At 33.2% G+C, this 27,715-nt stretch overlaps 1 protein-coding gene across 2 annotated transcripts in view; it reads left to right on the top strand.

The window, feature by feature from the left end:
* Tob (Transducer of ERBB2) overlaps positions 1-27,715 on the top strand; it is a 43,026-nt gene extending 15,311 nt beyond the window's left edge. For both annotated transcript variants that reach the window (XM_068773419.1, XM_068773418.1), the window contains exons 2-4: positions 23,446-23,745; positions 24,738-24,829; positions 25,749-27,715. In XM_068773419.1, the coding sequence (XP_068629520.1) occupies positions 23,457-23,745; positions 24,738-24,829; positions 25,749-26,069 (702 nt within the window). In that variant the 5' untranslated portion in view covers positions 23,446-23,456 and the 3' untranslated portion in view covers positions 26,070-27,715. The remainder of the gene's footprint in view (positions 1-23,445; positions 23,746-24,737; positions 24,830-25,748) is intronic.

Here is a 27,715-nt window from a genome sequence, read left to right as displayed (position 1 = left end):
TCGGTAAGATACAAATTAGATTCTTAACTAGCATTATGTAACCGTAATTAATCTTTAATCCAAAGTAACTTCCTGCGTCCGTACACGTCCCATCCTCTATTACCATATAAAACGGTCAATAGAAACCTTTTGCCTTAAAATAATCCACTAACAGCGGGCTTAATTTTGCAGTAGTTTAGCGATTACGTCAGAAGCTTTAAGCATGCATGGAATTCTAATCTGTAATTCAAAAGACAGAAGCATTAATTCCCCCTACACCGTCCACCTACCTCCCATCGACCGAGACCCACTAACTTTTCTAATGCGAAAACTTTGACGTCAGTGTCCCTTATTACGAGGCAGGCGCCCCTTGTCTTGGCTACGCTTTTTAGATTTTAGTAACACATGTTTCTGTTGTGCTTTTTTGAATAATGTGTAAAAAATATCATTTTCGCTTGACATCGAAAACTTTTGGGTCTTATTTATTCGTGAATTTAAAAATGGACAAGGAAATAAGAACTTTTTCGTTCCGTTCCGTAAATTCGTCTTTGTTATAAATTCAAATTATCTTTAACATTACTTTATTTAAGAGTATTTCTCTTTTTAATTTTAATAATTAAAGTCAAAAATTGAGTTTCTATAATAAAAATTTTAACGAATTTCGAAACAAAATATAGACTCATTGAAAACATAAATTTTAATGCGCAATATAATCATCATCATCAGGAATAGCGATCTTTATAAATCATATTGTTTTTCCATTGATTCTCAATGCGGGTTCATTGAGTCGTAGGGAAAGGAACCGGGTATGGTGCTTAGGCTGGCAACCCGCGTCGCAGGTGCAAGGAAGCCTCCTTCCAAACCATTGGTGCTCACCTTCACCGACCTGACTCATCTCTCTATCCAATTTTTAAATTATTCCATTAATGCTGCTTCGAAAGCAAAAGCTCCCGTTCCAGAAATGAGCTAATGTTCACTCTTGACAGGCCTATATACCTTTAGTCTGGTTATGAAGAATTTTCGCTGTTTTACGTATGTCCACCGCACACAAAATACAGCCGTAGAACTTGTTCACCGTAGTTTAATGAAAACTGAGGTCTATTGGTACAATATGTTCCGATGTTCTTGAAAATAAGAATAAGCCCGGTCTAGAAATAACTGTCATATTAGGGATTCTAATTGTATTGTTTATATGTGTCCATCATAAGCACCTAATCTAATTTGGATTGTCTTTCTTCTTTTTCATTCGTGCACTACTACTAACAGACTAACAGGTTAAAGCATATTTTCCAAAATAATATCTTGGCGACACCCTACTAGCAAGTGTTTATCTGTATGCAGTAGTTATCATGCGATATACGTATTATTTAAATTAGTAAACATTGTGAATATTTTTCAGCTCAAATATACACGTTTTAATGGTGCTAATTTGCCGAACTTTACGACGTTTACACGCGAGCTTACGTAACTCGTATTATTATATCTCAAACGCTAATGGGTCGGGACTGTCCGTAATGAGGCGCTCATGAAAAATGATAAGCGGTTGTTGTACGCAATATCGTAATGTGCCAATTTCCGCAGTCTTTTTTGCATAACCCATTTGTGTACTTTACTAAATTATTATTTAAAAACTTAGCATATTTGAATTATTATTACATCTTTTGAACATACTACTACAGCATACTACGAACATATACTATAATAAACATGAACATAACCAGTGCACGTGTATGATAGAGTATTTTTACTTTTTTTTTTAATTATAGGGCACACACAATCGGATACAGCCTAAATACTATATCAAATAGTTTTTTTTAACTACTATATGTACATAGTATGTTATAAGAAAAACACTTTATTTTTTACATTTTACTATTTACGTGGTTAAAGAATTGGAATCAATATTACTTTGTTTAAAAAAGCACCTGGATTGGTATAAAAATTTACAGTTTAACCTCCTTAAGTAGCATAACATAAACTTTGCATTTATTGCAAAAATTATACATAAACATGAAAAAGACAACAAAACAAAAATTAAATATTTATTAAATATATCCATTCATTAATTCAATAAATATTAATAATTAAAACAATCCTAAAGATATGTTTTAATGAAATAACAACTGTACAATCAGATCTAATATTCATTTGGCGTGACTGTCCGAATTCGTCTACTTGCTTTTTAATTTGTAAATGTCAGAACCATTTTATGTTACATATGATATTTACTACTAACACACTGACCTTCTTTTTATAACTTAAGTGATGTTCACTTATACATTAATCCAGTAATTACAGATTCATAACATATTATATACGAACTTGATATGTATAAATCTTTAATTTCAATCATCTTTATTAAATAGTGTAAAAATAACAGTTATTTTAATGGTAATATATGAATAAAAATATTATTTACACCAGTAAATAATCTTTTTAACGATACAATTATTTATTTCCACTGACTTTTATGAACTTATACTATTTTAGGGGCCGGCGTGGAGTATAATCTACGGGGCAAGGCCTATGTCGAACAGTCTTATGGCTTAATGATGATGACAAATAACTTTTATATTCGAGAATATCTTTTAATGAATCTTTTTCTGTCGTATAATTTCTCTTAAAATCAGCGACAACTATTTTTATTTATTATAGGCAAAGCATTTGACCTCTGTCTTGCGTGATGTTTACCGATGACGAGGTCTACGATGGTACATGCTTGCCTAGAAGATATCTATTCACTCTTGACTTCAATATATCACTGTTATAGGCAAATCATTTGGAATTTTCAGCGATATGAGCTCACCGTTTTCTCACATTCGGAATAAAAAAAATCATTTGTTTTATTTGTCAAACAAATATGTAATAAATTCAAAGTCAAAGAAACTTTATTACATGAGTTCATTACAGTCATTTATAATCGTCAAACTAAAATTAAGTTCACGTTATTTCGTAACGCGCCACCTACTGCGAAGAACTAACACGAAACTCAGTGGGGTTTGTAATATTTTCATGATTTCTCTAAAAATAGAACAAGTCGTTTTAAAAAATCTTTCTCGTGAACATAGTCTGAAATAGAGTAATATGCTTTTTAATGAAGCTGGTGCTTAACAAATTTCTTGGATGTACTAAAAAATAAGTTTACCACGTCGTTTGAAACTTTTTTATAATATCGTATACATCGACTTACGAATAAATGAAACACTTTATAAAGCCTAAAATAATTTGTTTAATCTGTACATTTTAACGTGTTAATAGATATAATTTGTTCGTCTTTTGACAAAACGTTTTTAGTGAAATTTTTTATTTAACGTCTAAGGAACCCGCTTTTCCGTCTTCTTTTCCTACATAAATTGTCCTTCCTTAACTCGCCCTTTATTGTCCATTGGATTACGAAATCTTTTTACTTTAGAATCAATAATGTTGTCACAACGCTATTGTTCGTATAGTAAGGAAAAACCTTGTTAAGTAACCTGTCGAACCGATCCTTAAATTATTTATGGCGCTCTATTGATGACAGTTGTATAATAATTGATACGTAGATTAAAAAAACGGTAGCGATAAAATTTTAATACATTATTAGTCGTTTGAGATTAACCATTTTGAAAACAAAAACACTGAAAACTAATAGTGTTATATGTAAATAATTAATAATTGGTTTATTAAATTATCTAATGTCATTTTTAAAAAGTTATGCGGTAAAAAAAATATTTACAAGTTTGATTAACACAAAACCCTACTCGTTTAAAATTCCGTAACATTTGTGACATCCGCCTATACAGTAAGTTCAGTAAATCATGATTCACACCGTATCCTCTCTATAAAACAGATCAACTAAGTTCATCAATATTTCAGGCTTACATAGTCCAGTACTGAACAATCCTTCAGTACTGGACTATGTAAGCCTTCAATGTCTTCCGACAACGAAAAGGTAGTTTGTCCACCTTGTGTGTGGGCGACCTGCATTTGCCGCCCATGGTCTCTACTCTAAAACCTTAAGGTGTAAGCGGCCACATATTCTGCCCACTGCCACTTTAACTTGCCAATCTGCCAGCCTATATTGGTTACTTCCGTTCGTGTATGGGTCTCCTGATGAACAGAACAATGAAAACCATGTATTTATAAACTTTAATAAGAAACTCAATTATAATGATTAAAAGTCCGTTCAGTGTTCGATATAATCAAAGTTTAATAATTTCGCTGCTTTATTGGCGCGCTAATTATACGCTTTCAGTGAATTCATTACACAACCAGCTACGGTAACAAATTTTAATACGTTTCAGTGAACTTTAAATGATATTAATCTCAAATTCACGTTTTCATATTAATGGAATGAAACAAAAGCGAACCATAAATCTTTATCGTCTTTGTGTGTCGATTTGTTTTGTAACACTCTTAAAATTTTATTAAACATTCAAACTCAATTATAAGATAAACTTAAACATTGAATAAGTTACTGTAGTATTAAATTAAATCTCGCACGTTACAGTGGTAACAAAACATAGGTAACAATCATTGTTTTTTTACATTACATATACATGTATGTTCGAAATACGGTTGTACTCGAGTACCAGTATAATATTTGAAAGATTATTAAATATTCAAATTCAATTATAAGATGATCTTAAGTTTTAAATAAACTATTATTTTTACTGCCATTTAAATTAAACAAATAAATATGAATTTTATTCATCTTAAAAAATTCCTATTGGGTGTAGATAATTTTGAAGCTGTCATATTTACTGCCTATAAGTAATTTAAACATAGTACTAGTATGTACTTGATGATATACATTATATCTCACTACGTGAAGTGTAATAAAAATTAAATAAACTCCGTTGAATCGCCTTTTCCATTCTTATCTAACATGTAACAACATGCCAAAGAACCTTTTATAAGAAACCTTGTTTACGCGACGACCATTTATTGCCTCTGATTCCCTCACCTCCTATTTTTAATTAGATAAATTTACTCAATACGTATGCAAAAATATCATATATTTATATGAACAATTGACTTCAGCGATTAATTTAAATATGTCGTTATTACACCAAAACTAATTACAAATTGCAAAACAAGCCATAGCGATACTCGGGTTTTCGTAGACGAATAAAAATAATCAATATAGCCCAAGAAATTGGCAAATTAAAATGGCAATATGTAGGCTATATAGCGCGTATAACAGATGCCCGCCTTTAGGTTCTGCAGTGAGAACTACGACCGATAAGAGCAGTGTAAGACATCCATCCACAAAGTGGATAGACGATCATTATACCATCGTTGAAAAACGCCGGCTGTAGGCTTCTTACAACAGGAAATCAATGAGAAAGGCTTACACGCATGTCCGACGGGTGAAACGATGACGATGATGATGAAAAACAAATAAATTTAATAACATTAACGTATCTAGATTAGATAGTAAAAGTAATCTTATGTGTTATGTTATTAAGTTAGTCTGTTTAAAACTCATCAAATAACATACATCTTTCTGTACCTAGTCATTATGACGGAAAAATTCCCAACTGACGTCAACGCATCTATCGTATTTGTGATGATAATACACCGGGACGATTTTAACAACTGAAACAATAAACGTGTTATTACTTGAGTACGATGTAGACAAATATGTATATTTTTTCCTTTTAATTATATTATTTCGTTAACTTTTAAGTAAAAAGTGTATGGAGTATAAAGATACTTTGTGTTAGAATGACTACGAAAATCCTTTACCAATTGCTTTGAAATTGTGCCAAAGCATTGCACAGGTAGGTATATATCCATGTTTCCGTAGTCCCAAATACAATTTCACAATTTCAAAGCAATCCGTGAAAATTTTTATTTTTCATCTCTTTTTTATTTCAGCTAACCATACTGCAGCTAGTATAGAAGTAATAAGTAAACTTAACGTATGATAAATTGCAGAGAATAGAACAACGGAAACAATTAGTGACATGTATGCATTTAACAGTTTCTGTGTTACGATGTCGGTATAAGTACGTGAACCTAATATGTGCCGTGTGCACCGGTTTGACTAAACACTGATAACCTACATCGCTATCGTTATATCCCAAAAACATGTGAAAGTTCTCGCGGCTACATTTGCATAGTCGCTGATAATGTTGCCATGTAATATAATACACATACGAAATATACGATTTTGACGTGAGTAAATTGTGTAAGAAAAAATTAAATTATAAATGATGTAAAAACTTTTATATCGCATTTTTTAAGATCCTGCCTCTGTTCTCACATCCGTTCGATTATATTTAGTAGAATTTTATATCTGTGATAGTAAAATAAAATCGAAAAGGCACAATTTTTTTTAGTTTTTGTCGATACGCGGTAGGTCTTGTATAGAAACAAAATAAAACAAATCGATGTAAATGTTAAAAACAACTCTATACTTTTACCACATAAACCACAGGATAAATTGAAACATTTGCTTCTAGCTATTAACCTAAACAAAACGTATCGTTTACTTAATTTAATATAATATAATATAATATAATATAATATAATATAATATAATATAATATAATATAATATAATATAATATAATATAATATAATATAATATAATATAATATAATATAATATAATATAATATAATATAATATAATATAATAGCGAACTTATTTTATCGATGCTAAGGACATTAAATAAATAAAGTATTCTCTCGCGATACACGCACAACTTTTTACTTTAGGAACTTTGTCAAGGTAGGTAGACCTATATGATATTTAATTTAAGAAAATAAATTATAATGATCCAGAAACTTGTTTCCAATGATGGTCGGCTACTCGTCGTTAACTGTTACACTTAGTAGTGAATGAACTCTTTATCGGCGTCGATGTTCTGTAAATTGACACCGAACCCCATCCCGACCCACACCGGAAGGTACTTAAAGCTGACAGCAAATCGCATATTAACCGTCATATACCTATCCGAACGAAAGGGGAGTTCCCATTAGGCTGTGAAACAAACCACGTGCTCCTTAGAGCCGGATAAAATTGCTATTACGGTACGATGAACTTAAATTACTTTTTTTATAGCCAATGGAATATAACATTTCTTCTGTCTTTACCTTTTTTCTCTTTTTAACACTTTATTTTATATTTACTTCTTCACTTTTATGATTTCGTATAATTAAGTAAAGAGTAATGGTTCAATTAATCAGTTACCTTCCCATCAGGAATCTATGGGGAAGATCCAGCAGTGGATGTCATATGGCTGTCATAATAATAACTATTTCCTTTATCTCTATCTATTGCATGAATTTCGACTCTAAAAAAAATAATTTAAACTTTACATCAGTTGCCAATTTAAATAAATCAAGACATATGCACCTTGAAATGCATATCTCGGAGTAATAGCCTCAGTAATGGCCATATACTTTCGTGGTCGCTTATGATAGGCCTTATATGAAGGCTCAAGGTCACAGAGAAAGCAATGGAAAGAACTATGCTTTGTGTTTCGCTGCGATATCGACCCAGAAATGAGGAGATCTACATGCAAAGGGCAGTGAGCGGGTCAATTGTCTCCTGCAACCGATGACTGTTGGGGCTAATGAGTTCTTGACTGACGACCACGAACAGTGAAGACTCGGTGTGGGTAGTCGCTAGATGCGCGGGCAGCGCGAAACCATTCCGGGGAGGCCTACGTAGTGGCCTGCAGTGGGCGTCTATCGACTGAAAAGAAGTAGTGTTTTTATATGTATGTTTTTATATGTATTATTATTATACGATATCAGCCGATATAAAGATCATTTCGATGATTGCAACACCCTTCCAATACAACACAATTTCTAAGATTCTTCTTGTATTCGATTAACAGCGTAACAAAATATTCAGAACTAGAGAAATCTCTCTAGTGCCGTCGGTGCGTCGTTGTTCATATTCACTAACAAGCAACTTATTTATATTCAACAATTATTTTTTTACCAACAAATTTAAAAAAAAATATATTAGACACTTATACCCTACAGTAGTACCCTAAACAATTTTCAATAATTATGCGATTTTATAATGATGTCTCGACGTCATGTATATACAATATTGAATAATCAGGTTTAATTGGCTCTTTATTATTTCCGTATAATTATTATAATTATAACATTGACGTTTAGGAACGCTATACACAAAAAATATTATGGAATATCATATTAATTGAGGAGTGATAGAACATAACTAATTAAGACAATCTAGTTCTTATTGTAATTTATTTAGAGTATAAAGAATACTGAAGATAAATAATAACGGTGTAATTATTGTAAGTAAATAGCATAATATTATAAACAATAGTAGTGTTTTTCACTTCCTTTTCATGAGAGGTCGTATCCGATATTATTTGACGCAGAGCTTATTGAGTTCTTTTAAAAAAAGAAAATGAAGGTTGGACCATGCTTTATCTACGATCGATCGCTTATCAACAAGGATAATCAAAACGACCCTCCCGACCCTGATTTACATCCGAAACTCATGGCCTTGTTTACGCAAGGCATTACAGGCTTGCTGCTCTGAATATTTATTAGCCTGACGCGGTAACAACACATGAAGTAACGCTAATCAATGTAAGACTAATTCATTATAAATCTTTATTGAAATTTGAACATCTCGTCATTTTTGTTTATAATGGCTTAATATTATAATGTTTCATATTACATTCTCCGTTTTACTATGATACTCAAGTTGTATTCACATCAAGTAAATGGCAATAATAGTCAATAAATTAAGGCATGTTTGTTAACTTACTTAACCTGTTTCATAAATCGAAATAGACAAATAACGAACGAAGCATTAACACTTTTCCACTATTATTCACTTTGCAATATTTCTATAATGAGTCAAAATTTAATAATAAATTGTGGTTTTTGTAAACATTTAACTCTATCTTTCGTAGCTTTATAAATAAATTCAATTTAAATGTAATAATTTTTAGTTAGTAAAACAATAAAAAACGTATAAATGTATAATTAATTTATTAATGTGTAATACATTTTAAAGGTTTACTTACTTTTCAACACGGTTAAGTAGAAAAATATTTTGGGAATTCGGTCTCACTGTTTAAAAATAACAGTAGGCTTTAAATCGACAGAGGCCGCCGCTGCTCATCTTCTGGAAAATTGTTCGTGGGCAGTAATAATCCTTTATTATTAATTTGTTAACGTAAAAGTGTATTATATTCTTAATACACTTTGTATATAATGTAATGAATATAAGATTGATATCTCCGGAATCAAACCGGCGACCTATAATTGCAAGTGCCAGTTCTCGCTGAGCTAGTTATTAAATTTAGACATAAAAAAACAAATCAAATTAAATAAACAAAAGATTAAGTTCAAAGGGCGATGTTGTCGCAAACAGCAATTTCTTTCAGACAACCATTGGATGGACTTGGTTACAAAAAAATACAGCCGGCGGGTCGTCACGTGACAGAAGGGGTAGGAAATCCCATTACTATATCCACATACTATATAAAAATACAAAGTACCTATAATACATTTATTATAATATTATAATGATTCACCATAACTAACTCGTTATTTTGAGAAAAAGGGTGTTAGATATGGAACTTTACTTTTAAAAAGACAAAAGAGTGAACAACGAAACACAAATTTACAAAACACGTAGAGTAAAGTGATGCCTTACTAGTCTTTTGAAAACTTACTGAAGTTTATTAGCCTTTCTTATTGACACAGACAACTCGTTCTACATGCATGCAACCTGAACACTAAATGATTGACGTACGTTACTTTTTTCAAGTTACGTTTACTTATTAATTTCTTAAATGTATACATTATCTGCCTTTACATTAGTATGAAAATAAATTTGAATACGTAATAAAAATATAATATCGTAGTCCATCTACGCAAAAAACCCTGCTTAGCATAACAATAACTGAAATACGCGTGTGTATATACTTACGTAAACATTTGCCAACATCGCATTAAGCGTGTCAAAATCTTTACTGAATAAAGCTGTCCCTACCGCACCACTCACATTCCTCTGTAATGCGGGTACCACTTTTGTCATGTAAATCTGAATGGGAAATCGTGTTATGAGACCTATTATAACTCTCATCTCTTTCATATTCTATACATTACAAACATGCTAGTGCCGTGCGCACGCCCATTAACATTATATAATACCGGGGCCGCGAAATATTTTTTTTATCAACATTTCATGGTACCGAGAATGTAATAATAAATCACTTTATTTCTGACACAAATTCATTTACGAGCTAGTAAAATTTATAGCATAAAAATAATTTTGCTGAACAAATATGTTATTTTACTACATACATTACTTGATAAAACAGTGATACCAGCGTAACGACAGCAAGCTAGCATTGCCAAATCCTATCTATCCGTTAACCAACGCAAGATGTTAAGGCAATCACGCGCTTGTCGAACTCCTTACTGGATGCTCCATGTTTAAATCAAACTTACATACCGCACAATTTTAGCAATATAAAAATAAGTTAAACTGTTTGGTTCATTTATTGCGAATCTATTCAACATACTCTTATCAGAACAAACAAACAACCACCTCTTTTTGACCATGTGTCTTTCATAATCCTCGTTGACCCAGTGACCCAAGAAAGTTAAATCTTAAATAATTTTATTCAAAAGCATATTTTATATTTATAATATACCTATATACATTTTGTACCATGAATCAAAAGTCTGGTGATAAGACAGGTCACCTTCGGATAAAAATGAATTAGTATAACATGATTTGATAAGAAGTGATATTTTCTCTGATAATCAGACTCTTGCAGTATAATTTTTTGTCGGTCTTTTACTAAAGTGTTAATCTGATAATATGAAAGTAAAATAAAATTCGAATTATAATAATTTATCGTCATAGTTAAAGAAATAATATTACAATATACCTAAATTTATTAACTTTTTTAAACATTAATAAATTTAAAAATATATGATATTTATTTTTACCTACCCTTTCAAACAATACCAGGTTATACGTTGCTTTATAGATAATCCAGCATATGCAAATTTGTTGTTTAATATTTCAGTCACTCTTCAAGAATAAATATATTCAATAAATACCGACAAAACTACTCCTCACCATCCGTTCGGTCGCCATTCAAGCGTGAAATATATTTAAAAGCTTTCTGAAAGCTACAAAAATGGAAATTGAAAATATGTCTTCATTTACGTCTTCAGACATTTCTTATTCACTTCGTCTATAGATAATAACGTATTTTTAATGACATATAATGATGGTTATATGTTAGGTGGGAGAGATTATTAAGTGATAACCGTACCTCACTCTATTATGTCTGAAGCCTTTGAGTACAGAGATAGATTCGAGTCATTTGTTACAAGGCGGCAACGCCGATGCTATACGACGAACGGGGAATGCAATAACGTGCACTCAGTGTAATACAATTGAATTTAACCAAAGACTACAAATTTAATCAGCTTTATCTTCACTTCTTTATTTCTAATCCTAGATGAAGAAGAGAAACGCACAGTGTGACACCGTCTATTACAGTGTGATTTTACACATGATTTTGTGGTACAATAACATGCGCAAGACATTTTTAATCCTAAAAACTCTACCACCGACGTATGTAATACACGATGAAAAAAGAAATAATGAACCTGATCTAAAAAAAACCTGTTAAAAGAACATAAATATAATCTCGCCTCGGTCGATAGCACCGCCTTATGGATTAATGCTACGTACATTGTTTAGCTTTCATTTATTACTTCTTGTGCTATGTATCCCTTTAGATGTATTTACTATTATAATGATGTACAAGAAAGTATAAATTAATATTCTAATAGAATATTCTAGATTCTATGCTCCAAGAGTAAAAAAAATAACTATATTATAATGCATATATTTTTATAGACTCTCGCCTACTTTACTTGGCATAAAATATAAAAATAAATATTAACTGTTGATATCTACCTGCCCAATTATTTATAATGAACGTATTCTGTCTATAACTAATATTCTGTCTAAAACTATTAGACAGAATATAATCATTTTTTTAAATGAACATCTCTAAAACCCACTTAAAATATAATTTCGGGAAATCTGTTCTTAGTTTATCTTAACTTATTACAAGTAATATTTGCGATTAATTTCATGTTTCTAAAGATTATAGTTTAATAGATATCGTGATGATACATAAGTGGAAATATCTCATAGATCATTTAGTTTTAAAGAACATTTCATCTTATTTATATACATTTTTTCTATTTGTAATATAATATGTGCGCGGATATTTTTTCACAGTCTTTGAAAATTAATCTTTTAATCTTTCTGAGATCGGCTAGTAAGCTTTAAGACGTTAAAAACTACAACAAAATCAATTGCGTGCTCTAGAATTTATGTGGCTTTAAAAATAAATAATCATTTCAAAATATAAGAACGATGTAGTTTATAAAATAAATATGACTGTTGTAACCTAAATAGACAGAGACAATGTCGTTATTTTAAAACAAATTATATTGAGCATACTGAAGTAACAAGGTGAAAAAGACAGATTAATGATTCTCTCCGAAGCACTATAAGTGTCTGTAAAGAGATTATAACGCTTTATCTGCAGATAAGCCAAATTCTCGATACTGTCAAACTGATGTAAGAATTTTGTTTTCAAATCACACAAATCATAAAACCGGGGCACTAACAACGCTTCTTGAACGTGAACAAACAGACATCTTTAAATATGTATGGAATTCGAATTTGCTCTATCTATTTAAATCAAGCTAACAGTTGTCGTCGACTTGTGACACTGCACTGTGAACTTTCCGGCTATTGATATAAGTAATTTTATTGAATGAGTACAAGATGGGGTTGTCGGGCAGTGGGGCGGCAGATCGATACTAGGGTACAGATATAAATAGGACAGACGAACTTTAAGGCCTTACGCGGCTAACGCTCGGTTTCATTCTCGTGAATCGATTTAGAGATGAGATGGATGCTGTAATAACGTCTGTGGTGTCACACTGCGATGGAAAATTGATATATGAAGAAACGAAACGAGGTCACAATAAAATTCTTTTATGGTATCTGTCCTCTCAAGCAAACGATCCCGGAATTTTATGAGGCACCGTAAAGCTGCCAAATATCTTAAGAAATTTGTTTCTGTCTCATTTGTATAAAATGAATTAATAAAATTAATCTAGGCTGACAAAACTTTTGTCCGTTTTACTACCAGTAAAATGTTTATTTCTTTTCTTAATAAAATGTTATGGATTTTTTCTCTTTATTATTTATGTACTTAAGCTAGTCAATAATTGTAAGACATTATGTAAGTGAACAGAAAACAAATTACTTGATGATTTTCCTATGACATATCTCGTAATTTCTAGTAAACGGTTCCCATCATTAAACCGCGTATATTGTTATACTTGTCACTGCAAGGTCATGACGGAAAATAACTACACTTTGGTGATGGTACAATGCAAAAGTCGAAAGCGTTTGCATAAAGAAAGACATTTACATTTTTTAATTAATCTCATTTCGTTAACTCTTTGAAAGTTCTTCTAATTTCCATTTACTCGTATTAATACCTACCTCCACGAGAACGAATCGGGAATGAGATGATCCGTGGACCGTCAGAGTTCAAGGGATTGTTAAGCTGAAGTGACAGTTGTGCGGGCCATGCAGTGCGCAGAACGCTATCACTGGGAACTTAAGGTCCAGGAGTGTAGACCTCGGAAAGGCAAGCATGATACATGACGTCTATCCACGAGGCAAATAAACTTATTAAGGTCGTCGAAAGCTGTTTCTTCTGGTAATCTATGAGTGTATGTCCGACAGGGAACTACTTAGAAATGAAATTATGATGATGATGTCGATTAATAATAAAATTGCAGAGTACTTTTATAAGAACTTATATACCAATTCCAACAAACAATCATCGCAACTTTATTATATTAATAGAATACACTGCAAATACAAAAACAAGGATAAATAACTTGCTTTAGCCTCATCACTCATCACAGAATTACACAACAGAAATATAAATACCCATCATTAGATGTAGGGAAAAGAATTTTCTTCCATTATCTTAGTCTGCGCCGGCTTTAATAAATTGGACCATCTAAATAATAATAGTGCTTCGCCGTACCGAGGCAGTTTGCCTAAACATGCGAGCTGTGAAGTATGAAGGTCAGGATAATTAATTTGGCAGGCGTTTAATCACGCGCCACCGAATAAATTTACGTCCGAAGCAGTTACTAAATCAACCGTCGGATAGTATTTATTGACTTTTATCACCAAGCGCTTTGTCTTTCACATGATTTATATTTAAACCCAAAAAGTATATATTCTTAACACACATACGTTTTTATTCTATTCATAGACAATCGGCGTTGACAATTTTTAGCTTCATATTCAGTCATAATCGTTTTCATTACAGCCGATAGACGCTCACTGTACGGCTTAGGCCTCTTTTATGGTCCATCCATCGCCTCCCGCTACTTTAACTATCTCGTCTATCCACTTAGTAGAGCGTCACAGGGGAACCTTCTTGCCCCAACTATCGTAGGTTTCACGAGCGATATGTCACGCTCATGACCATTTTAGACGAGAAAATTTTCGAAAAATGCTATTTGTAGCTTAATAAATAAAACAGTATTTTGTTTGTTATGTTTGAATCTGCCATCCCGTCTCATACTACATATACAGAAATGTTAAGTGCTTTGTACCTGTTCACAAATAATATATTGACTATTACCTAAACAACAGTCCCAAAAATCTATGCATTTTTAATTTTTTGAGACTATCTATTGTCAGCTGACAAGCCAGGTGGTCTGGGTGGGTTTTTAGGTTTTTTTCAAATATTTTACCTATGTTATATGATGAAAAGAGAGAGAGGAAAAAAGAGTAAGTTATAAAGTTTGAATATCAATTAGAATTTTAGCAGTACTCTAATAGGAAACTTTTTTGTGTGAATGACATTATATCTTCATTGGCCCCAAATTAAATTTAAAGGAAAATTATATCCATGAAACCAGTACATCCATAAACCAAAAGTTATGGATGTTAAGTGTCATTAGAGCTCATTTCTCAAAAGCGAAAACGTTAACAGCCTGATGATTAACGACTCCGGAAAAGTGCTGTGGCGATTTTCTTGAACGAACGATATTTTAAATTAACCAATATTAACATAATGCCAATAATAACATTTTCAGTTTTGTTCTAATTTTTATTTCATTCAATTCGGTTACATCTTTTTTAGAACTTTGCACTAATTCCTGTTTTCTTTGACATGCGAAGATATCAGCTAATTGTCCGCTAGGGTGGCGCCTGAGTAATTAGAGAAATAAATATTGTATCTGATACGATTCTAATGCTTCCTAATAGTGCTTAGTGACTGTTTATAAACTTAGTCAAGTAACACAATTCGAAAGTGCATAAGCCAACCAAAAAGCAGAGTTTGTCCATCACAAAACATGTTTATGGATTTTGATAAACCTCTCATAAATATTACACAGTCAAAACTCGAATGACATGCGATACACACTAAAAATATTGTCTGTTATAAAAATGTTTGTTACAATTATATTATCTATTTCCATTAGCAGAGAATAATTAGAAATAACAATCGAAATAAGGAAATATGATAAAGAAATCCGGAGAATAAATTAACCAGAAATGTGTCTACATTTTAGTAAATTCTTCTCCGCGGCGCCTTGTATCACTGTAACTTATCTTGAAAGTTGTTCAGATCCCTTCAAATGGTTTCCAAGTCCTTTTCATTTATTACAGTAGAAAAACACTGGCGTTCTTATCTAAAGCCTCCGTACGCGACAGATAGCGTAATTTCATGGGAAAGGGTTGTCTCCCCAACGGCAGTTTGTTTTTGTTAGATGAATTGTAATGTGGGATTTTACTTACAAATATTCATTTAAATATTCCTGTTCCGTTGCTCCTTCAAGAATAAATCTAACGAATACAAAAGCTTTGTTTAAATCCCTTTAATATGTTTCTATAAACATTGATCAATTTACTGTTAAACAACGTTTTATTTCTCATAAGTTATTTATTTCGCTATGTGTATAAGTTGTTTATTAAACATTCAAAAAAAATTAGTTTACGCAATATAAACTACGAAACATTTTCAATTAAATGATCTAAAATAAATAACATCGCTATTTTAAAGAATTTGATATAATTAAAATTTCTATAGAAAATACGAAATATTATTGACTTGTTTAATATAATAGATAGACGATGCTATCTATTATATTATCCAAAGTCTATTTATAATCTGATCGATTAAAAAAAAAGTCTGTCTAAAAGTTACGCAAATACTAAGCAAATGAACCTAAAATATTCCGTCAGACTGTCGATATATTTGGCACGTTGCCAGAAATACTCATATTTTTAATCCTCCGTGATTCACTCAACACCACTTCGCCTCATCTTCACTAATTAACTTTTCAGCTAGGATGCAAAAGTGTCTGGCAATTTTAAAAGAGAAATACGACGCTTTTAGCTATTGGAATGTTTATATATGTCTTCAAATTATATTATTATTATTGCATTGCCTATTTTTTATATGAATATTTTTTATCATAAACATATCTGTGACAAAAATAACTATTTTTATTTACCTTACTTTAACTATTTTTATTTTTATCTTTATTACCTATTAAAATTAATATTGTTTACTATCTGTCCACGCAGACTGTATATATTAAAAACCACGAAGTCTTGGCACAAACATACGAGTATCACATTTTTACATGTGATATGTCATTTATTTCAAACATATAAAGATATTAATAATTTAACTCAAACAGAGATTATTTCATTTTCATGCCAAATTTATCAGCAAAACATATTAATTATTTTTTAATATGTAATATATTACTGTCATTGGCGTTTAGTTGAATGTTAAAACGATGGCATTAATAGAACTTTCAGATATTAACGATAAATTTATTATTAAATATTTTTTGTTTCATGATCACAGTCATGCATTTGATAACTCCAATTAATTTGTATTACAACACCCTAAATTTTCATTTAATAGCTAAGAAAATACGTATTCTATAACAATACAGAAAATTTAATGTTTTGAAATTTTCTTTTTATCAATGTCAGTATATTTTTGTTATATATAGGTTATTACATAACCTAGATATTTTATAAAATTAAAATCTTTTAATCGATTAAGGCGAAAGGCTTTTAAAATATTTTGTTACTAAGATTCGATTTCCTATCATCTTCATGTCAGCTTTCCTTAAAGTTCACCAAAATGCCCGTATCCAGTAACTTATTGCGACCCTAACTATATCACCTGTCCACCTCGTGGAGGGCCTGCCCGCACCGCCAACTCGAGGTCGCCGTAATCCTTTTACCGTCTATTGGTACCCTATAAAGACCTATAAATTTATTTTTCAATTAAAAAGTATAGAGTTTCAATTATTGAAAGATGTAGGTATCTAAGTATTATTAGCAAGTAAAAAATAACGAATAAAAGTATTATCCCGTTAAGAACATGTATAGAAATATTCTTATAAAGCAGACAAGACAAATTTACACTTAAAATGAAATGTTTCCTTTGAATTTTTTATAAAGGATGATCGTACTCGCGTCTCATGAGAACGACGATCACGTAGAAGAGAAATAACTTGTGACTTGCGACGACGTAAGAATGAGAATCTACATCGACAATGTTCCGCACTCGACTGCACTACAGAATTCACTCACATCCACCACTACTCTATTTCAATTTCGAATAGTCCTCAACACCAGCGAGATTACGTGATAGGAGTTTACTAACTTCAAACGAAAGTACTCTCTCGAAACTTGAGAGTAAAATATGGACAGACCTAGATTTACTGTCATTTTTAATTTTCGTATTACGAATATTTCTAATTCGAACGCATGAACATGAACGCTTTATGACGTTTACAAATAGTCTACAGGGGGATTGTACAAAGGTGAAAGATCTTTAAAGAGGTTATTTTATAGTCTTTTCTTCATCTTGTTATTTGACAAGATATATACTTTCCTATTTTCACCCTCTTTCACTCATCCTTCACAATTTCTCTATTTCTTCTCCCTTTTCAACCTTCTTTAAAGAGGTTACCATTTAGTTCATGTATAGATAAATTGATCGCTCTGAAATACGTAACATTATTTTTTTTCTTTTGAAATACGACTTTTCAATATCTAATAGTACAAAGACAACAGGGATAGATAGTAAACAATAATTAATGCTATATAGTTATCTGAATTTTGAAAACGCTTTTTCTTACTATCATTACCTTTTTGGTTATATCTGAAACCATTGGTTTTTGATGGTTTGTGCTACACATTAATTGACGGCAAATACGCTATGTGTTCAACTTTTACATTCATAACCTCTATGTAAAAATTGGAAAAAGCACTGCTAACACATTGGTACATTTGAACTAGATATACTCGTATGAATATAATTATGAAAAATGTACAAACTTAATAGTTACCTTAGATATTATCCGCCGTTCATAATCTTGCATGTTCGTCGTAAAGGATTTATTATTTGTTAATCCTCTCAAGCTTATTACGACTCTTAACATCTCTGACGTCTGATATCTTTCCGAATAAATTCAGATACGTACATTTTATAGAAAGGCTTATCGATATTCTTATTTATATAATAAGATAAATAAAACTGAATATACCGGAGTATAAAATACACTCTCTCTCTCTCTTTCTCTCTCTCTCTTTCTCTCCCTCTCTTTCTCTCTCTCTCTTTCTTTCTCTCTCTCTCTCGACATTAGTTTCATTAGAAAGGAACTTTGTTTCTTCTTTTATTATAAAGCAACCGGCATAACCCAACTTAATAAGCTTAAGCAGCAGTGGCCAAAACACATAATGCACAGAACTTATGCCTACTGGTGCTATAAGGTTCTGGACTAAAGAAATAGGAAAGTGTAGCGAAGGACGTGTAAAATATGGACGAACTGCTCTATCAAGTTCGTCGGAGGATGCTAGGTGCAGGCCGCTTCCAAACCGGACCTGATGGAAGTCTATCGGAGATGCCTAAGTCCAGCAGTTTTTAAAATTGAACTGAAGTTAATTTGTATCTATTATAATTTATTCTTACTGAGCCTATTATAATTAGTTTAATCTTCTATTTATATTAATAGATGAATTTAATAATAATTTGTGTAGGTAGCTAAATAAATAGAAGCTAATTAATTCGAAATACAATCCACTACTTGTCTAAATATTATTGTGTATTTTAGTAAAACGAAAACCAACTACTAAAGTCAATTATACTTTGGATTGTTAAGAAAATATTAGAGCCGAAATATTATTCCTATTCTATCATCTATTTTCATATTGAATGTTTTGGAACCTTTCTGCAGCCGGGATAGAGTTATTTGAATTTCGAAGCATAGATCAATCATTTCGAGATAAAAAAAAAGATATTGTTTATGCAATTCAAACACAAATTTCGTTATATTCAACTATTTGAATTGTCTTCGTTTTATCTACTAAATAAATTAAATATATTTCAAATACTAAAAGTAAAAGTACACAAATATTTAACAATGTATATTTTGTATATTGACTTATCCTCTTGACTTATGATTAAAAGTTGCTGTTTCAATACTCTTGTTGGAAGCGCATGCTTTGTTTGAATTAATATTACAACGTCATTCTTTGTAAACGGTGAAAGAAAATATAAAAATACAGGTAATATCGTGTGGGGCTTGATGAAGGTGTAAATTGTTTCCCAACAGTGGTTAGATTGGATCACGAAATTAGAATACGGAGATCCGTAGATAATCGAAAGTACAGTGGGCCTTTTAAAAATTTGTGAGAAGGCATTATTAATTGTATATTCTATTACGTAAAGTTTACGCAAATAGATTTAAAATATTAATGGCAGACGCTTGAATAGATGGAAGAATAAAAGAATCAATTTAATAAGTTAGGACTATAGCACTTAAGGAGTCTGCATAGGTTAAGAAAAAATTGTAAGAGACACGAACGCGTTCGCACGTGACCAGAGCCCGCAAATACGCTGTTCGCCCCCGTAGTAAACTAAAACAACGTGACTGGAAACTTTCCCACAGCGAAGTGGACAATTAATAAAGCCATTTAATGACATGCACTACATTTATGTAGGTTTTAAACTTCATATACTAGGTTTAATTATTTTTTTTGCTTTTACGAAATCGTAACGTAGAGTTCAGAGATCGGAGAGTCAAAGCAGCAATGGATAGACAACATGGTGCGTAATAGAGGTCTAAACTGTTGATGATGCTTTAAGGTTCTGGAATGGAGACCATGGAAATGTAAGCGCAGCGACCACGTCCACGAGGTGGACAGGAAGACTTTGTCAAGGTTGTCGAGAGTCACTGTTGCTGCTTCTAAACAGACCACCAGAATCCAGCAACATCATCCATTATCTGAAATGATAATGATGATGATACATTGTACAAAAATCTGGTTAAACATTTGTTTTCTATTATAACTTCCTTGTAAATATATCAGTAGTTTGTTTTCACCCACTCACACTAGACATGTCAGAAGGTCAATTAATTTAGTACGTGACATTGCATTGGGAACCATAATAGAAGGTCGGGTGCGATGACCGATCGCAACGTGTTATTTTGTTAGTGGTTTATAGTTAGTGGCTCTTATGTAAATAGCATATACGATTAACTTCTATACCCTAGCAACAGTGAGAAATATAAATATATAATTAATAAACTCAAATATTATCTAAAAATTACCGAAAAAGTAAATTAAATCCAAATCTAAAAGAGAAATAATATGTCATCTGACAACAAAAGTAATCAGTCCTTAGTTCTGTTTGTAAATTCATTCGAGATCCTTTTTCTAGATGAAAGAATTTGAAATCCATTGTATATATGGAACGTTGATATAAAGACGACGATAACAAATACTATAAATGTTATGTTATTATACAATTTTTGAAAGCCCATAAAGCTTTGACAATCTGTTGAAATATATCGACTATAGTAACCGGAATTCAAATTGACATGTCGTAAATGTTTTTCATCGAAAATATTTTTTTTTAACATATAAAAAGTGAAATTTTTCCGGCGTGCCATATCAAATGCTGAATTTTCTAACAATTTAAAACTGATTATAAACAATAACTGCTATAGGGACAACATTTATTGTAGTCTTCCTGACGCTTAATTCTAACAATTCATACCGTCGCGATCAGCAATTCAATGTTTTTTTTTTTCATTTTAAAAGGTTATTTGCGACTGTATTTTATAAATAATTGGTGTACGTATACCTCCAATTTATTCATCTTTAGATGTATCTGTACGTTTGGGATGTCATACTTCATCTGCAATAGTGAAGTTATTAAAAAGTAAATGAATATTTATTGTACCACGACCATAGTCGACAGACAATTCGTTGCGTCCACGAAGCGTAATGAAATCAATTGGTACCACAAACGATAACGTCCAACCCACGATGCACACGGAAGCAATTGCAATTTACATTAACGTGCCACAAGAAGGTTGTTATTCTGATTAAGTCATGGTAAGGTAATCATCAGCTGTCACGGCTTTTAGCCACAAAGGCCGTCATTAAATTTTTTTCCGGTACTTATTTTTATCTCATGTATTATACGCAGATATCGTCCATAAATGTAATTTCAGTCGAAAGTTTTTTTTTTTTTTTCATTTTCATTATTTCCTTAGCTGTCAATAACTGGACATAAGCGTCTTCTATAGATTTCCAATAGGACTTTTGAAAGCTGACTGTATCCTGCTTCTTGCCTTTGCCTTAATAAGGTCATCTGTTCAACTTGTACGTGGACGTCTAACGCTGCGGTCTCCACTAATTAACCTCTCCTGTATGCAGATTCATGCAAAAATGCAATTTCAAAGAAAACATTTTTAAAGTTAACTCATGCTTCTTTATATGCTATTTTTAATGTACAGGATGATTAACTATAAGGTCAAAATAATAGCCAAGATTTTAAAATTTTTACAACTAAATAGTTGAGTGATCACTTCGTACAGGGCGATTGGAAATCCAATCGCCCTGTACGAAGTGATCACTCTGAAATATTGTCTATTAGAATGCGACAAACCAATCACTTTTCACAGTACAAAATCTGCAGGGACAGTTTGTGAACAATAGTTTTTTTTTTAATTTTTGTTACTATATTATCATTACGTCATTATTTCTGAAACCACGCTAATTTACGGCGAGATACTTGTACATCCACCCCTTTAAAGTCACCCGGTATATAAAGCAATAGATGAACACTTGTAATAAGTCTAAGCGGTGTCTATAACAGCGTGTATTTTGACAGCAAAAAAGTTTTACGTTAATAATATACTTCGTGCGACGTAGTAACAAGTCACAGAGAAGTTCTTACTATACCTGAATTCAAACGCTATGCCGTCGTAGTTCGTACTCAGTTCCTCTTGTTCGTAACTGTATTTTCTCGACGCTTCAGGTTCTTTTTAACTCCCCATTTATTTTAAAAGAATTACAAAATAAAAAGAAATAATCTTTTTGGGTAGTTAAAATGCCGTCACAACATTGGTCTTTGGAACTATCTAAAACTGCACACCAGTAAAATGCTCTATCAATTTTATTTCAATCTACAAGGCAGATAAAACCTTGTATAGTTTTTTGTTAAGCAGCAAATTATGTTATAATTTTGATGTTACAAAAATACAAATTGTCATTATTGTTAATATTGTGAACATAAATGCGATACCGCCGAGAATACTGTGGTTATAAATTGAACAAAATCATAAGCATTACATTGTTATGGGCACGATTTATCAGTTATCACGTAAACGTCTCATTCGTTTAGTTACATTATGGTATTTTAGATAACAAAATAGAATTTAACAGTCAACTATTGAAAAATTGTTTTTATTAATAATCAGGCCGTTTATACAGTCGACACTAGTTTTTATTTAAAGATAATTATTCACTTTTTTTACTTCAAATTAAGATTAGCATGATGATATACTGGGAGCGTAATTACGTTACCTTAATCCACAAAATTTCATAGACTAGCTGACTCCGCCTACTTCATGGCATGGCATCTAGTAGCCTAATTACTTATCTTGAACGTATTATGTTCATGTTTTATGCCCATATATAAGAGAAATAGTTTGAAAGTATGCATCTTTAATGAACATACGCGTAACCTCGCTTGCAGGTAGAATTTCGTTAAATCCGATCTTGACTGAAGTTTACTCGGCAAAAGAGATATTTCTGCTAATTTTCAAGTTTCTAAAACTTACGGTATTAGAGATATCGTGATGAATCTATACATAAGTAAAAGAAATCTCTTATATATGTATAAATTAAAACATTGGTAATGGTTTCTTCTCTTTTCAGTATTAGTGTAAATAATATCAATGTATGTGGTTAATATTCTGAACAAAATCTTTAAATGTGTATTGTATAAACTTATATTTCTAATCTAGTGTCTAATATGAAATTTTCTTTGTCCACAGTGAAAGCAAACATGCATATTGAAGTACAGGTCGCCCTCAACTTCGTCATATCGTATTTGTACAACAAGCTGCCGAGACGGCGAGTCAATATCTTCGGCGAGGAGCTGGAAAAGGCGCTCAAGGACAAGTTCCGGGGGCACTGGTACCCAGACAGACCGTGCAGAGGCTCGGCATTCCGTTGCTTGAAAACCGGAGGTCCCTTGGACCCTGTATTGGAACGTGCTGCGCGGGAATCTGGCGTGCCGGTCCGTGATGTTCTTGAGCATCTCCCTCGAGACTTGGCCGTTTGGGTTGATCCAGGTAACTATTGATTATCAGTTAAACAAACTTAAAAAGAGCCATAGTCATGAAACTAAAACAGAATGTAAAATGATCAATAAAAGGTTGACAGTGGTTATTGTATTGCTCATTTGTCAGCAATATTTTTTAACATTTTACACCTACTTCCTAATCCTAATCAACCTGTGTAAAGCTCTGAAATATGTATTTCCTCTATTGGATTACGACAGGCCAATAACTGCTAGCATTACAAAGTCTACCCAGACAGATAGTAAACAAAAATTAATATTAATATATTATGTAGTAATCCGAATTTTGAAAATGAATTTATTATCACCGAAACCATTGATCCATGTACAAAATGCACCATACATAAATGAGCTATACATTCGTCTCAAAACTCTTATCTCCATGACAAATCATTATTTATATTAAAGAACAAATACAAAAATTTGTTACTACGTAATACTTGTAATACGTAACAAGTTTACACATAAAACGGACACATCTGTGGCGTGTCGCATGGCATTGCATAAGGCGTTAAGTAGCCGAGGTCAAGCGTCTGTAAGCAACCTGTGAACAAGTGGCGATTATTTTTAATGTATGATAATGTTAACGGCGGCATGTTCCTTAGGATATAAACTTTTAATATTAGGTTATTTACTAGTTCATTTGTCAGCCAAAGCAATTTATCGTATGTTGAATAAATAACTTTTGAATTAAAATTTTACACGAGGAATCAGTGTAAATGATTCATAGAGGATAATCATCATAATTTCAACTGCAGAGAGTCAATTGGCAGGACTTAGACCTCGCCTATAGATAGATCTCCAAGAAGACCAGCTAGATGCCGTCCGTATACATCTTGTACCGTTTTGTACGTTGCGATTGCCCATATCTCCACTCTTGAACCCTAAAGTTCCAACGGACATCTTTTCGGCACGCTATGTTAAGCGCGCAGTGGATAATAATAATGTTTAAAGACATTTAAAGCAGTTGATATTCGATTTCAGGTGAAGTGTCGTATCGCATCGGTGAAAAAGGCGCAGTGAAAGTGCTTTTCAGCAGCGACGAGAGAGCGGCCGACGAAAGGACCGATAGAGAGGTAAGCGAAAATGAAAAACAAATAATAATTTCACCGTGAACAGCCCCGATAAACTTTTTAATTAACGAACCGGTGCTATTAATTTTGAAGCCGAATCAAACATTGTGATTATACTGCACCGCGTCGCTCGTGAAGTGAAGCCTGTAACAATCTACCAATCAATATAAACCGCAAACGTGATCGCTTGGTTAACTGCCAACGTAATAATCAGATTTATGGCGGTACACGGAATCGATTTTAGCTCAGGTCTCACGTATTGATGGTCCTTAATTCAAAAACCAATTACCCTCATAGCTATACTATTTTTCAGTACTCTACTGTGTCCAAAATTATTTAACATCGTTTCGTACTTTGGTTCATCTGATGACCTTTGAATACGTCGTCAAGGCTATCAGAAGTTAATAGGTAACTATTTAACTATCACTACACTGTGTTGTTACATAGTTAAAGTATTATAATACAAAATTAAGTTAACTATTTTGTATTCTCTTCTTCGATTACCATTTTGACACATATTAGGTGGTAGTTATTTTAGTAACGTAATAGCATATTTACAGAAATGTTTTTTTTTATAAATAATAAAGCGGAAATATTAATAATAGGCTTTAGTGTGCGTGTTAGTTCAGTATTTTCAATTACCTACCATGTATCCAATATACACCTACTCCTAGGCATAGACCACTGTCAAAGATCGCTGCAAACACTGTCTTCCACTGCCCGCATCCAGCGACTTCTCGCGACCCTGACTACGTCGTCGGTTTACCTAGTTGGACGTCGCACGCCGCGTCCACCGGATTGTGATCGCCACTCGAGAATCTTTTGGCTCCAATAGCCGTCGGTTGCATGAGAGGTGTGCCCCGCCCACTGCCATTTCAGTTGAAGAATTATTAGAGAGTTAACGTAACAGTATAACTTGCAGGTGACGCGCGCGTTCAACCCCGAGGCGCAGTGCTTCCGGCCAGTGGAGCCGGCGGCGCCTTCGCCTCCCGCCCCAGCCGCCTTCTCACCGGCGCCGCCGTTCCGCGCTCAGCCGCTCACATTCACGACGGCGACGTTCGCGCAGACCAAGTTCGGCAGCACGAAGCTGAAGACGAGCAGCAAGCGCGCCAACCGCATGTCGCCCACGGAGTTCAGCAACTATATCAAGCAGCGCGCCGTGCAGCAGCAGCTGGCGGCGGATGCGGGCGCGTACTTCGGTACGCGGCGGGAGGCGCCGGCGCACCTGCTGCTGGCCAACTGAACCCCGCGCCCCGCTCCACGCGCCTCCCGCGCGCCCCGCGCTCCGCGTGCCGCGCCCCTATAGAGCCTTTACTTTTGTACGAGAGAGGCGCGCGCCGCAATTTATTTTTTTATTTTCCGCGGCGGCGTCCCGCGCCGCCCGCCGCTTGTGATAACCGTACGATTTTCCATAACATTTTTGTATTCTCGTTCGTTAATCGATGTGTAAATTAATCGAATAGGAGCAATAATCGGCCGCGCGACTCGCCGGCGATTTATTTTCGTAATATTTAAAATGTAAGCCGAGTCGAGTAGACGTCTTCGATATCGATATTCGTAGTGTAAGAAGCGAGCCGAGTGCCGCGTGCGCTTACGACGTACCTTCTAGAGCGAGCCTGTATACATACGTCCTCCGATCTAAGAGAATACTGATATTTAATATGTATACATTATATATATTCGTACGCGATACGTCTTATTTTTCACGTGGGAACGAAATGCCAATAGAGAAATTACGTATTTTTAATATTGAAATTCATACTTACTAAGTGTATAGTGTACTGGCATGTCTTGTGCTCGTGTTTCATAACCTCTTGCATATCCGTTCGGACGCGGTCGGACGGCGCGGCGAGCCGACCGAAGGCGTCGGAGATCTCACCTAGATTAATCAACACTTGTACGATTGTACCCTTATAATAATTACGATATACATAAACATAGGTCTAGCTACGTTTCAATCTAACAGTATTTTTTTAAGAAGATATTAGTCCTCGTGTACATTACCGGCCGACCGCACTACGGGGGCCGGCTTAGTCCGTACGGTATACTTATATAATATTATTATAAAAGACATGAATATGGATAAATGATAGAAAAAAAAATATTTCTCAATTCATAAAATAACGGGTGCATGCAAATTCGTGGAAATAAAATACTATGTGTTATTTATCTTTTTTATATTTCACTTGGCAATTGGACTCAGTGTTTCAATCGAGGTATGTAATTGTAGATGGGTGTGCGAAGGGCAGTGTGCCATGTGAAACGCGCGTCGGCTGGCCGCCTCTGGGCTAGGATGTCAATAGGCAACTTTGTTGTTCCATTCCGCGACCGCGATGGGTGTGTTCCAAGGATCCTTTCTTGCGAGAGCAGGCATCTCTTGAAACACCTGCATGTCTATAAGCAATAGTTTAGCTGTGAACGCAGTTGCCTATTGAACGGACAGCCTTGGCACCTCGCCCCGTACGGGCACACTCATGTTCCGATGCGCAACAATGACAAGGTGTATAGGGAATTTGCATCTATTTTTTTACTATTTTTATATTTTGATGATTTAGATTTAAGTCTAGTTGTATGATTTTAATACTTTATCGATACCCTATTCTTATTATAACGATTACGTAACTATGCAGCGGGCTCGATTGAAAACCTGACCAAAACGCTACAGTATTTTGTAGATAAAATCTATAATGTAAGTTTAAATAAAACAATCTAGCGTAATGAGATTTTTTATTAATAAAGATAACTTTTTATTTTCTTTCTTTTGTAAGATATATTCGATGGAAGTGTTAAAGATAATATAATATTTGCATAATATAGTAAATGCGGTACTCCATAACCGCGAATATAATTAGTCAATAATAATTTTTCATATTGTTGTACGACTTTTTA

Source organism: Battus philenor, unplaced genomic scaffold, assembly GCF_028537555.1.
Source record: "Battus philenor isolate CCGP_79_NKW_IND1 unplaced genomic scaffold, ilBatPhil1.0.hap1 SCAF_6, whole genome shotgun sequence".
NCBI classification, from domain to species: Eukaryota; Metazoa; Arthropoda; class Insecta; order Lepidoptera; family Papilionidae; genus Battus; species Battus philenor.
The sequence above is the reverse complement of the archived record's forward strand: the minus strand, read 5'-3'. Positions and strand labels throughout refer to the sequence as shown.